Source organism: Sinocyclocheilus grahami, unplaced genomic scaffold (genome assembly GCF_001515645.1).
Source record: "Sinocyclocheilus grahami isolate Dianchi unplaced genomic scaffold, SAMN03320097.WGS_v1.1 scaffold1127.1, whole genome shotgun sequence".
In the NCBI taxonomy this organism is placed as follows: domain Eukaryota; kingdom Metazoa; phylum Chordata; class Actinopteri; order Cypriniformes; family Cyprinidae; genus Sinocyclocheilus; species Sinocyclocheilus grahami.
This window is the reverse complement of record NW_015506306.1, coordinates 92,153-106,547: the sequence shown is the minus strand read 5'-3', so window position 1 is coordinate 106,547 and position 14,395 is coordinate 92,153. Positions and strand designations below refer to the sequence as shown.

The following is a 14,395-nucleotide window of genomic DNA, read 5'->3' as shown; positions in this document are numbered from 1 at the left end:
ATAACTCGTGCTTGTCAGCAATGTTTGAGCAGCTTGCATGCACATAACTGCATGAATTAGAGTAAATTCAACTTGAATAAGGAACAACTGAAAGAAATATTAATTTTAGAAAAAATATCCTTTTAAAGAAATTATGATTAATTATGGCTTTAATCAGACAATTTGGCTTTAATCATACTTTAGAAGTATTTTGTTAAATACTCTTATTCTGTGTAAAATAAGAGTATTTAATTTTGGGGGGGAAAAAATCCAAATACGCTTTCAAATAAAAATCTTTAATCGCTCTTAATTTTGGCCCTTTTAAATTTTAGTTAAAAATGTAACATTGATTCAGCTTTTTTCTCCCAAATGTTTAAACGTGAACATATACTTTTTTATGACAGTACAGAAGCCTGCAGTTATGTTTCTAATATGAATAACATGTCAGTTACAGAAGAGTAATGATAGGAAGACATTCAAACCTCACTCGGAGAGATTGGCAAAATGAGCAAACATACTAAGTTTACAGTACATAATAAAGATGTAATGTAGTGATGAAATATTTATTAGACTTACCGACTCAATAAATAGAGGTACCGTCAAATTAACATTGTTGAACTGTATTACTGCCACACAAAAATCACAATTTAGCATTCAACTTAACAAAATAACAATAGTGTTGTTAATAATAACAATATTATTATTAAATAACAATGATTATAACTAAATATTCAATGCTTTATAAGGGTGAAACCACGTAGCAGAAGTGACATTTATAAATGGCTATATATGTATAACTGTATAGTTCCAGGTTTTCAAATCAGCTCTAGTAACCGAACTTCAATTCCAGGAGGTATCGAATGCAACACTGGCTTTCCTCATAGACGAGGTACTCACTGTTGAAGAAGGAACTTCCCTGGTACTGCTGTTGTTTTATAGCTTTTCCCTGAGGAACTGCCACCTTTTTACCATCAAACTCAATGAAGACATCTTTTGAAGGATCTGAACAAGAAAAGAAAAAATAAGAGATTTAAGACATTGTCAACAAGCTAATGTTATGCAGAATTTAACATACTGTACATGCATAAAAAGAGAAATGAGGAATGATTGCATCTGGAAAAACCTGGTTCATGGCTTCCGCGTGTAACTACGCTGTCATAGCCAGCGGGAGCCTTCCTTAGGCTGGGACAATCCTGTGTGATGGTGTACTCTTTTCCCAAAGCAACTTCATTTAGAAACATGATGCCAGTGTTGTTGGATGGATGCACTGAAAACACAAAAAGAAAAAAAAACAATTTCAGAGATAAAAAAAGTGCCTATTAGTAATGTCTACCACATTACCAAGCAATCCTGGCCACTGTGTTGCCATGTTGTATCTAATTAAACTACATGTGTTTATTTTGTGCTTTTTCATTTGAAGTCTATACTGATGCAAACAAGGTCCCATTCGTTACCATAGCCAGCAGATTTGATGTTTTCAGAGGCAAAATAGATTCCCCTGCCCACACGTCCACCAGAATGGGGCATAATGCGCTCTTCAGAATAGCTGCGACCACTGCCACATTTGTTCCATGCCAAAGCAGCTTCCGGTTCTCCAATGCATAATTTTCCCTGAAACGCTCAGCCTATACACAAGCAAATGCACACACACACACACAAATGATTTAATTAGGAGAAGAAGACTCAGTAATGAACAGAATTCAGAACACCCACTGAGGCCAAATGCTTACTACTGGTATGAAATGAAATTCGGAATCTAATGGGCATCTAAAAGGAGTCCAAATAGAAAAACACTACAATGCATTTAAACAGTAAGATTTTTTGTAGTTACAGTTTTACTGTTTACTTTAATAACGCTTACTATGCATAAGCTTTAAACTTGATTTACGCAATACTATTCACCTCTGTATCTCTCTCAACTTCCCAGACATACACCAAAAGAGTCCTTTTCTTCCAGTGGTATTCAAGTACTTCTCAATAATCTTAAGAGGGAAAACATTTTTGAGTGCTGCACTGCATTTCAAACCACAACTCAAGATCAATTACTTTTATACCATCATTCACAATGTGTTCCATATGTATTAATGTATTCAGTAATTTTTTATTTAAATCTGGAAATAAACTGAAATGTTAAAAAAGTTGACAATTGAAAAAAATATATAATTTTGCAATATTACTAGGTCATATTCTGTAGTCAACACATACTCAAAATCTTGCTAATTAAACTTCTTTAAACTTATCAGTATTATGCTAATAATATGCAATGCATAATTTTATAAATATATATTTTATTTCCAGATTAAAATTAGATATTGAATCCCAGATTCCCCATTGTAGACTCAGGCTGTATAGATTTCGGTGCATGGAAACCTTAAATTCCTTTGACTTCTTATCCATTAAGCTTAGTTTGCATTTTAGAGACTGGTAATTTTGGTCAACTGGATGAGGCACCATGTCCTTCATCTCTTCTTTGGCTTTCTCGGATTCAGCTTTAAGACTCTGGGCAACCTCGATGTCTGCAAGAACCTACAAGATACACGCATATTAGGGAAATTTGGATTTTGGTCATTCTTATCCAGATGGCAAAGCACTTTACATTGCTCATTCATCTAACACACAAGATCGATGTGTTTTTTGTAGCCAATACTTTTTTGGCCTATGTATGATTTGACTAACCAATAACCCTGTCTGAGAAATACAGTAAAAAGTGTGACAACTAGCCACTATTTCATCAAACTCGGTACACATTAAATGCTGTGAATCTCACCAAAAGCATCTCTTTTTTGCCCTGAAGGACAGAATCATCAGAGATGACTGGGGGTCTGTTTCGGCCAAAGTTATGAGGAATTATGGTGAAGAATTTGTTCGCAAGTTCTTCTAACTTGTTCCGTTCCCCCTTCTTTATTGCAGCTTCAATCTCCTCCAACGCCTCTAAGCCTTTGGCTATCTGTTGCTTGCTGAGTTTCCCCAAGGGCATCTTCTTAATATCTGACAGAGAAATATGCGAAACATGAAACTCCTCCATAAAAATGGATCTTATTCAATGTTACAGACAAGTGGTTGATAGGAATCAAAAAGGCAGCAAAAAGTTCCAGTTCACAATCACACTGCCAAAACTCCCCTGTGGCTTTCAGAAATACATGTAAAATGGGAAATGAATCCCTGAGTGAACTGCAGTCTTCATAGAGTTTTAAAAGACATAACTTATTTTTCTCGGCTATCAAAAAGAACCACAATAACATGGCTATTGAAAGGAACAGAAGAACAGGGACTTACAGTCCATTCAACGATTCAATGCTATATCATGATAAACTAACCCAGGTTCATGCTGGTCATGGCTTCTTTGAACATGTCGTTGTCGAAGATGAATCGAATGACTCTTTGGGTTGCCTCATCCAATGTACAAGGCAGAACTTGTTGTTCACTTTTCACCTTGACATTTCCACCATCTACAGTGTCCACCTGCATGAAACACAAAATATTAGAAATGGCCAAATGTGTTATTCTTTTGAAAACTTCCAAGGTTCAATCAAGGATGTAATAAATGAATTAAAAAAAAGACAAACAGGCTTAATACCTTCACTTCTGCATCCTGGTCGCCATCTACCTCTATCAATGTGTACTTCCCAGAAGTATTATTTTCGCTCCAATTATTTTTTGTCTTCTCTTCGAATTTCTTTTCAAAACTCTTAATGGCTATATCAGCGGTAGATGGACCGGCTAAATTGATTCGGCCTGACTCTCCCTGAAACAGTGAAACATAGCAAAAATAAGTAATCCATTCGATGCTACATGACCAATTTTGCACATCATGTTGTGATATATTTGATTGACAAACAAAAGAAAATAACTTACCACTCTGCCCCATCTTGTCCAACAATAGTACTCTCCTCCAGACACTAAGATTTGGTTTACATAGAATTTGTTATTGTTGTTTCCCATGTTGGTTTGGTTCAACACACAGTCATAATCTTCGTGAACCTGTATGTTTAGATCAAAACTTTTTTGTGATTCAGGGCAAGCAGTAATTTGAGTAACAATTTGCTTTACGTTTTACATTTTGCATTACTAATGTGCAATTTAATTACTTGTTCAGTCTCACCTAAGCATTTGATAGACAACAGAAGATGTCTGGGTTCCTCGTGCCCTTCACCTGAGGACCTGTTGCCTTCAGAGCCTCTTTGGCAGAAGTGAACTTGTCCTTCGGGACAGCTTCAGGCCTTAACCTTCTTCCCTCCAACTTTGGTGCTTGATGTTGCCCTTCTCTTAGCCGCCATCCTCTTTCCTCTCTGTTCATAATGTTTATATTTGGTATGTTTATATGGTATAGTGTCATGTCCCGTTCATATTTATCTCAAAATTTCTAAAATACATTTTATAAATGGAAATCTTAAGTAGTTTTTCATTGCAATATCACAACTAAACATTTCACCTTTGAGAAGCTTTTTGTAATGCACGAGTAACTTCTATAATGAACAACTGGGAATATGTAAAAAAATAAAAAAAATAAAAAAAAAAATCCAAATATTGATTTCCTTATTCCTGTTTCTAATCAACAGCAACCATCCTGTTTGATAAAAAGTTTCAATGGTATGATATCAAATTTCAAAAGATTGCTAATAATAAATCAACACAGTACTGCTGTTAGCAGTGTTGGGGAAAGTTATTTTTAAAAGTAATGCACTACAATATTGCGTTACTCCATAAAAAAGTAACTAATTACGTTACTTAGTTACTTTTTATGGAAAGTAATGCGTTACGTTACTTTTGCGTTACTTTTTAAATCTGGACAGGGCTTGCTTGTTTGTTTTTAAAATAAAAAAGTTATATTTTTGGCAAATATAAAAGCCTTTTCACAGCAAAAGTGAAATGAATAAGCCTCAGGCTGAAGGGAAAGTACATTTACGTCCGTACAGTAGAATGCAGAAGAAGACATTTCAACACACTTCAGCAATAAAAAAAGACACACAAATGTTTGTCTAGAGTCATTTTGGCTTATTAGTACGGTTGAACTGGCTCGTCGAAGGTCAGAAGCAAATAGAATGGGATTAAATACATAAAGGATATTTGTGTTGTTTAACATTTAATTATTGCAGGTTTGTGTTATATTCTGAGTTGCATTATTTTAATTAATTTTGAGGAATACTGAATCAGTTGTTTTTTTTTTTTGTGTGAGGGAGATGTATTAATGCATATTCATATTTATTTTAGATCTACAGTAACATCTTCTGATTTCTCTCAACACGGGGACAGGAGAGCTGTCAATCAATAAATTGGAAACAAAGTAACTTGTGTGACTTATTTGAAAAAGTAACTCAGATATTCTCTTATAAATTAAAACGTAATGCGTTACTTTACTAGTTACTTGAAAAAAGTAATCTGATTACGTAACTCGCGTTACTTGTAACGAGTTACCCCCAACACTGCTGCTGAGAGACAGATGCTGGAGTTTACTGTAAGTGACGTAGATCTTCCTCGCAGCCTATCCACGGGGGTGTGTCTAGTCAACAATCAAAACATTTGCTAACTGACAAATATGTTCACGAATAAACATAAAATGTCATATATCTGTGAAATCGTGTTCATAGTCGCGGTGAGTGTTCTTTATGCACACCTGCAGCTGTAGCTTTACATACCTGTAGCAACATATAGTCTACAGTGCAATGTGACTGATAAAAATGACTGGCGATTTTATTATTAGTCATACGAAATGATACCGACCTGCTATAGTGTCCGTGCTGTCCAAGTTTGCAGATTCACTCTCACACTTCGGGACCAGTGTTGCCAACTAATTTTCAGGGGAAGTTGCTAAAGGAAGATTGATTTGTTGCTAAAAGTTGCTAAATGACGCAATGTCATTGCGCGGTGACGTCATTGCGTAATCACGACGCAAAATTGTGTCGCTGCATCAAATCTCAGCAAAAAATATAAACAAATGTATATATGTTAATTTAGATGTTTATAAAATGATATAAATGCATAATATAATATTAAAATATAAATAACTCATTTTAAATACAACATTGAATTATTAAACACTTTCACATTGTTTAACAATTACAATTTAAGTTGATTTTTTATTAGCTAGTAAACTAATAAAACTACTCATTCTGAACAATTATAGTTTTAAGCAGTGTATTAGTAGTTCGTATGCTACACTCTAAGAAAAGTCTGTAAAAATAGGGCAAAATCTATTAATATGAAGGAATTTTCCGTAATTATTTTTCACACGTTTTTTTTTTACCTACATTTTAAATTACGCATTGTATTTTGTGTTTTCGGGTTACAGGGTTACAATGGATAACGGATAATGTCCTGGAAAATTACTACCTTTTTCATTTTTCTAGATATTTTTCTGACCGTGCACTAACTGATCAACAAACTCAAGTACAAGCTACTAACAAGGTGTAGCCTATCATAAATTAAAAATTATTCAATTATTATTAAATTAAACAATTGCTAATAGCAGCCAACTTAATTCATGTGAATTGTGTACTGCTAGGCACCTTTGGTTTCCTCTTTTTGTGTAATTTAGATGGAAAATGTGTGCCTTTTTTATCGTTTGAGTCACTTATCAAAAGTTGCTAAATGTTGCCAAATAATAAAAAAAAGCTAAATTTGTTGCTAGGTGCTTTTGGAAGAAAAAGTTGCTAGGGTAGTCTGAAAAGTTGCTAAATCTAGCAACAAAATGGCTAAGTTGGCAACACTGTTCGGGACTGTCTGGAGCCTGACTTCCGTGTTTCTGAGCGAGTTTACGTCAACCTCACACCCCTTCGTTGCCCAGGCGTTCACAAATCAAACATTTACTCTGTAACTGTTTACGTCAAAATACCATAGTTACTGCAGTACTATAAAACCATAAATAAATATGCTATAACTTTCAGAATTGTCTTTCTTTTTTCTTTCGGTATACCATGTTACCGAAGTTGCAATTCATGACGTTCAATCAAATCAATCAATAAACCTTGTCCTCAAGGCCTATTGTTTTTAGTTTTTAGTGAATATCATACATGCCAACGTTTCGGGTTCTGGTGTATCTTAAAGGGGACATCACGCAAAAAAATTTGTCAAGTTATGACAGTATATCAAGTTGCTTCAAAGCTTTATTAGGCACTATACAACATTTAAATTATTTCAGAGTAATCAACTTTGTGCTTCTCACTTAATGTAAACTATAATGTTGGCTTACTTGAATGGAAGCAGTGCTTGAAAGGAAGCACTTAATAATACTGTAGTAACAGTCTAAAATGAACAATCCTCCAGTGGGACTATATGGAAATTTCAACAGCAGGCCTCACTGTTATAAATAAGGAAGAAAATGACCGCAGATATAACCATCACAAACAATGAATGTATCAGGTTGACAGGACAATTTCCTGTTTGTTATTTTGCCACCATGCCCACCAATGATTGAGTGTGCAACACAGTGTAGCCTAGATCCTTTACCCTTTCTGTAACATGGGTCAGACTGTGATAGGCTGCATATGTGAAGCTGTATGTGCATTAAATATGTAGTGCAGTAACTGCAGCATTTGCATTATTTTGCCGTGTAATTTTTCTTAATGGTTTACTTCGAACTTGGTAACTATAATGACTTTATGAAACAATGAAATTGGGGGGCATCATTTATTGCATTTGGAATTTGCATATCACCTATAATATATAAAGGACAATCGGGGCATTTACACAGTGCAACTAATTAGCATTTAACATGAATATTTCTTTAACAATAAAAGCTGACCTCACCCAATTTGATGTAATGAGCAACTATATCCTCTAGATGGGGATAATATACAAGTTTTACTCTGTGCCATGAACATTTGTGTAAATATTTAATCTTAAAAAAATAAGCTGATGTGTCTAATTTTCTCCAATGTACAGTGATGGTAATTGATAATATAATATAATGTAATAAATATAATATAATCCTGAACTACCACAAGAGAGCTCCAAGTTAAATCAAACAGGAGAGCTTGTATTCATATAAAACACATTTTATTTACATAAATTACAAGAAAGCACAAACCAGAATCACCATAAACCTACATTAAAAACATCTTGTATATAATACTTTAAACAGATTTACTATATTTTAACTCCATATCTCAAACAATACTTTATTATGGTTTCCATAAAAAGAACAGGTATACAGAGTTTAAACTGGCATCCCACTGATATTATCTAACTAGCCAGAGAGAGAAAGAGAGAGAGAGAAACAAAATGGGATATTGTACTCACAGCACGTTGAGAACAACATAACAGGCTTTTTTTAAATTCTGAATAGCCTCCTCAACATTAGCAAACACTTGATTTCATGACTACTGAAGATAAGATTTATCTGTATACCGCTTTTGGCAAACAAACAAGAATCCTGTTTCTCAGAGTGAGGATGTTGTTGAGTCCACTACCTCTCTGCCATTACATACTGTAGGCACAATGTTGGAGGCCGAGGCTGTAAAGACATTATTAATAACAAAGATATTGTAAACTGCAAATCACAGTGTATTACCATTGCCATTCAATATATGGTTTCAAGTATTTTGGTGAATCTCATTAAATCATGATTGTTTTACTTTAATTCAGAGCCCTGCACATAACATGCTGACAAATGTGTGTGTGTGTGTGTGTGTGTGTGTGTGTGTGAGGAATAATTAACAACGTGCCATTAAATTATTAGAAAAATATTACACATCTGAGATGGTAATGAATTCCTTCACCGATTTTATTAATTTGTTTCTTCGTTTTAATTAAATCGTGGCCTTGTATTAAGAATATGTTCCAATTACTTATCAATTCATTTCCCTTGTTTTAGTAAATCATGGCCGCTTTTTTTTAATCTGGCAGACTCATTAATTTGTTCCTTGTTTTGATTTAATTAAAATGAGGGAATTAATTAGTACAACAAATTCTTAATTCATGGCCAATTAACACTATTTCCTCACTGTTTTTTGTTTTATTTTTTTTGTAATTTCCTTTATTCTCAGTTCCCCTTACATTTTTATTACTACAATACAGCATAAATCACTGTGGTATATTTTTTAATTGATTAAAACCACAAATACTAAAATATATAATTATTATTTTCATAGTACATTATTGAGAATTAGTATTTTTGCATTATGGTTATTTTTTTGGGGTGAAATATGTTATTGAACCATTTTGTCAGATTCCCATACAGTATGCTGCAGTAGTATCAGTGCAATGCAATAAAGCCAAATACCTGCACTCACAGAATCAATTATACTTTGTTTATTTTCCAATATTACTTCGCTATCATACAGTACTGAATATTTTGATCAATATCTTTCATTTCTGAAGTTGGTTCAGACGTTGGCAAACCATATTTTTTGAATATGGGTGACAACAGTTAATCCATATTTGTTATTTAAACAGCTGCTGTTGATTATATTGATGATTCTGATAGAGATAGTAAATAATACTATACTTTGAGAGAAGCTGGAGCCAGGGCCAGTGGTCACACTGAATCGAGTGGTGGCCACTCTGAGCGTGGTGACGTTCTTCAGGGGCTGAAAGAGGATGATGTGGATCTTGGGAGCGAAGAGGCAGCCCAGCACCACTGAACCGCTCAGACTCACAGAGATGCACATGGTAGTGGTCTGTACCTGAGAGAGTAGACACAAAAAAGTGATTACACCACCTTTACATTTACACAGTGATACCACCTGACTGGCTGATTCATAGTCGTCAAGGATGTTAACATGGATTTAATTTATTTTTCCATTGAACTCAATTCCAAAGTGTTGCCAAAGCCTATGCGGCTGAAGATGTATCTTAAGAGGATGAATCCATGTACAAAGCAGGTGTGTGTGCCGTGTCTGAGCAATCTCATGCATACTAATTTTGATACCATACGTTTTGATAACATACATTTTGATGAGAGAGGGGGTGAATCAGTAGGAACTATTTCTAAGGTTTTCACTGTTTTGGCTGAGATGTTTGCTTGTATCGTTGTACATTTAATCTGGCAGATGTTTTTATCCAATTCGATGTGCATTCAAGCTATACATTTTTATCAGTATGTGCATTCCCTGGGGTTTGCCAACTCTTCGAGTTGGGCAACAAGAGGATTTTCATTACACAAAGGTTTCTTTTTTTATTCTGAGTATAAACAGCAAACTACTGCTTGTTTTGATCTGAACTGGATCACAAAACATTCTGGTTAACAGCCCTCTCAGGGTCACAGATTGGAGAAACTTCAATACGACCTTGTTAAATAATTGCAAGAGTTTTCTTCTCAATGCCAAATGAATAAAGAGTTGCTCATTCTTTATTTTTTCCAGTATGTTAGATTTAAACGTGTTTCTGTGAGAGCGGCAATGTGTCAGAATAAACCAAAGTGCTTTTAAATAATGCAGAGGAGAGCTGTGCTAGGAAAGGTCTTATATCCTTTCCCAGCAAAACTAAAACTAAACATGCAATTTTCATATAGAATATCACACTTCTATAGTTCTTTGTTGTCAAAGAGTGTTCTTTAACAAAATATCTCAAGAGTGAAAGACTGGTATCTGAAGCGACTCTGGTAACTACACAAACAAACGCACAGGCAAGTACCCAATTGCAAATGGAAATAGTTCTAAAAGAGACTCAGATAACAGGAATAATGTATTTTTAAAATTATTTTTTATTCATTAAATTAATTTTCTATATATACAGGTGCATCTCAATAAATTAGAATGTCGTGGAAAAGTTTATTTATTTCAGTAATTCAACTCAAATTGTGAAACTCGTGTATTAAATAAATTCAATGCACACAGACTGAAGTAGTTTAAGTCTTTGGTTCTTTTGATTGTGATGATTTTGGCTCACATTTAACAAAAACCCACCAATTCACTATCTCAACAAATTAGAATACTTCATAAGACCAATAAAAAATATTATTGGTTATTTTGCATTTTTTATATATTGAGGCTGATGTCGTTAAACTCTATATCTGAATGAACTAACTGAAATTAACAATTTAGGCTGTTTTTCACGTTTATTTCCAGGATTCTGAATCCAAAATTTTATAGTATGGATTTTTGACCCCACTATTATATTTGGGTTCCACATTTTTTAAGTATGGTTCTGATTATAATCTTAGTCTTTTATGATTATAATCTTACAAGCAGTGTGTGCTCTTTCTTCTGCGTCTTAGTGTTGTAGTTGGTAGGTGAGAAGCAAAAAAGATAGAACTAAAATGATATCTGCGGGATGAATGAGGCTGTAGCATTTCCTGTGGGTGTGTGTGGGAGTGTGGTGAGGTCTCGGTCTCTAAGGCGTATTCTGCTTTCTGAGCTCAGGCCCCAGCTGAGCATCATCCTCCCATGCTCTAACACATCACCTCACACTCTCTCACACACACACAAATACAAAATGCAGAAACCCTGAACAGAGAATGACATCCTGTCCAATCAGAACTCAAGGAGATTCCCTTTTCTCTCCTGATGCCTTTTTGTCTGTATTCTTTCTAGTCTTGATAGATGATGTAGAACCAACACTTGCAGAAGCCCCCTACAGCCATTAACATCTCTGGATCATGTTTCTATCCTTCTTTTTGCTCACTAGAGCATCCAAATACATTATACAGTGGCTGTTTTACCAGCAGTGCTGACTGTCTTTACCAGTACTGTGATGTCAGACTATTTTGGACATATTAATATATAAAACAAAGCACTGTAATGCTTTGATTCACAATTTTCACTACAGTGCAATTTTAACCAACCAAATATTAATAATAATGTTAGATAATAATTTGAATTGAAAATAAACATTAGGATATATATTTTTTGATTTCTTTGTAATCCTGAGGTACTTGACCAATTGAATCGCATGTTTTCATAGGCTAGTCATCAGTGTTGGGGGTAACTCGTTACAAGTAACGCGAGTTACGTAATCAGATTACTTTTTTCAAGTAACTAGTAAAGTAACACATTACGTTTTAATTTATAAGAGAATATCTGAGTTACTTTTTCAAATAAGTAACACAAGTTACTTTGTTTCCAATTTATTGATTGACAGCTCTCCTGTCCCCGTGTTGAGAGAAATCAGAAGATGTTACTGTAGTTCTAAAATAAATATGTCATTTGCTAGGATGAAATATCCCCACTTTCTTTGCTCTACATTGAACAGCTTTTGAGCCACATGTGAGCTTCTCCTTTCATAGTGCAAAAGACAGGTGATCAAAGAGATTTCTCTATCTGCCATCTGAATTGGCAGGTACGGTAACAAAAAAAATAAAAAAATCAATCAGGCAAGCTCTCCAACTCAAAGTCTGTTGTAGGAAAGTGATTAAGGGTTATAAGAGAAGCTCATTATCGAAATGATGAAAAATATTCCATGCTGTCATTGTGTGTGCAGTGTGATTTGAAACAGCCCCCTCTGATATATATTCCCAGAGGAGAGCCGGTAATATCCCCTCGGCACATGATTTACTTCTTAAAGAAATCACATTGTTATACAGAACACTAAGGCAAAGCATTCATTTACAACATTGAGAGAGCATAGCCAAAACTCCACTATGATATCATCTTTAGAGTGAACAAAAAAAATCTAAATTATTGTTTTTGACATGCTCCTGGTATTATTGTGCAATGATAATATGTATACACATCTAGTAAGATGTTTAAAGCTGAATTTTCAGCAGCCATTACTGCATTCTTCAAATGATTCTAATGTGCTGGTTTGGTGCTCAAAATATTTTTTTGAAAAACAATTGTATTATTATTATTATATCATTTACTCCACCTCTAGAAGGACTTTCCTTTCTTGGGCTGACATTACAAATCCCTCTTAGTTTCAACCTTTCTCCTCCAAACCACGTGACTCCATACTGTTCTACAACACTTCTCACAATCCAGTAAATGAATGAAGCCACTTTTCTACAATTCTTTCCTGCTGAATATCCTGTTGCACTCATTATGGAAGTAAAATAGGTTGCAAATTACATTTCACTTTGACTCTAACATAAAGCTCTGATTTAGAGGTTATTATTTTCATAGAAAGAAGCTAACAAGCTGAGTGTTGTTGGTGAGGAAATGGCATGTATTGCTGCATTGCACTGTTCTAATTTACTTACCCTATAGTCACTGGCAGTAACATAGAAGATTGGTTGGAAAGCCAGCCAGATTATGCACGTGGTGTACATGGTGAAGCCGATGAATTTGGCTTCATTGAAGTTCTCTGGGCACTTTCGAGTCTTAAAGGCGTAAAAGGTACAGAAGATGATGAGGACACAGTTGTAGGTTAAAGACATCAGCATGCTAGAGTCCTTGCTGTTGCACTTCAATGTCACCACGTCTCTTCTTTCAGGACTGACCTCCTTTCTCACCCCAGGAGCCTCAACCAGAAGCCAGACCACCACAACCAGGAGCTGACAGGAAATGAGAGCAGCACAGATGGCCACCTGTGAAGCTGGACTGATGAACCTCGGCCTTTGAGCTCCATCTTTAACGCCATTAAAAATCCGAGCAATGCGATTGGTCTTGGTCAGCAATGCAGAGTAGCAAACGGCGAAGGAAGTTCCCAGGCCGAGCCGCCGTAACGTGCACACTACGGCAGACGGTTTGCTGATGTTGATGAAGGTCATGCAATAGCAAAGTAGGACACCAATGAGAAGAATATAGGAGAGCTCACGTCCACTAGCTTTCACCACCGGCGTCTCATTGTTCTTTAAGAAGAGGCCAATGACAAAGAGTGTGCAGAGCATGCCAAGGCAAGCTATGGTGACCGGCCCAATAGCCCAAGCATCCTCCCAATGAATGTACTCCTCGGGTAAGTTGTAACACCTTGTGAGATTGTCCAAAGGCCACTGTCCAAAGCTACAATCCGCACAGGTGAATTCATCCAGAAGGTACTGGTAGGGCTGGCAGGGAATGCAAATCCAACAGCAGACGTCACCAGGCTGCATGCTCTTAATTTCGTTTTTCCTACATGGGTCACTGCACTGGGACGTGGGCACCACTTGGCTTTCCCAAGGAATCAGACTTGTGTTCAGACTTAAATCCTGGGCCCAGTATCCCACTTTCCTATAGACGTACTCGTCATTCTCTTTGTGATAATGGAAGATGTTGTATCGGCCCAGACTGTCTCCATAAGCATCAAAGAGAACAATGTTATCTGTATCAGCTGGGCGAAATGGAGCTGCAGACACAAAGTGCAAATGATAAACATAATTTATTTACATTCTTGGCAACAGATGAATAGATATTTTACAGCAGCAAAGTGTTTTTCTTTGTAAGCAGAAAAATGTACAACCCAGAAAGACCTTCTTAGGTAAGTCCGCCCTACTTTCTTCAGCATCCTGCCCGGCACATTTCTCATTAGATTTGTAGATGCACTGGACTCAGGTGCGAAGGGTACATTTACATAATTGAGGTCAGGAGGTTGATACATCGCCTGGTTTCTATGATGTAATTTG

The 14,395-nt window shown here is 35.6% G+C and overlaps 1 protein-coding gene and 1 pseudogene across 2 annotated transcripts in view; both read right to left on the bottom strand.

The window, feature by feature from the left end:
- Positions 1 to 488: 488 nt before the first annotated feature.
- On the bottom strand, positions 489 to 5,784 carry LOC107567084 (poly [ADP-ribose] polymerase 3-like; annotated as a pseudogene).
- A 2,290-nt stretch (positions 5,785 to 8,074) lies between these two features.
- LOC107567094 (metabotropic glutamate receptor 2-like) overlaps positions 8,075 to 14,395 on the bottom strand; it is a 32,472-nt gene continuing 26,151 nt past the window's right edge. Inside the window, exons 4-7 of one of the 2 annotated variants that reach the window (XM_016252708.1) lie at positions 13,295 to 14,118; positions 13,055 to 13,174; positions 9,425 to 9,602; positions 8,075 to 8,431 (exon numbers count right to left, since the gene is read on the bottom strand). In XM_016252708.1, coding sequence (XP_016108194.1) covers positions 8,358 to 8,431; positions 9,425 to 9,602; positions 13,055 to 13,174; positions 13,295 to 14,118 — 1,196 coding nt within the window. In that variant the 3' untranslated portion in view covers positions 8,075 to 8,357. Of the gene's footprint in view, positions 8,432 to 9,424; positions 9,603 to 13,054; positions 14,119 to 14,395 lie in introns of both variants that reach the window. The other variant, XM_016252707.1, reaches the window with a different exon arrangement.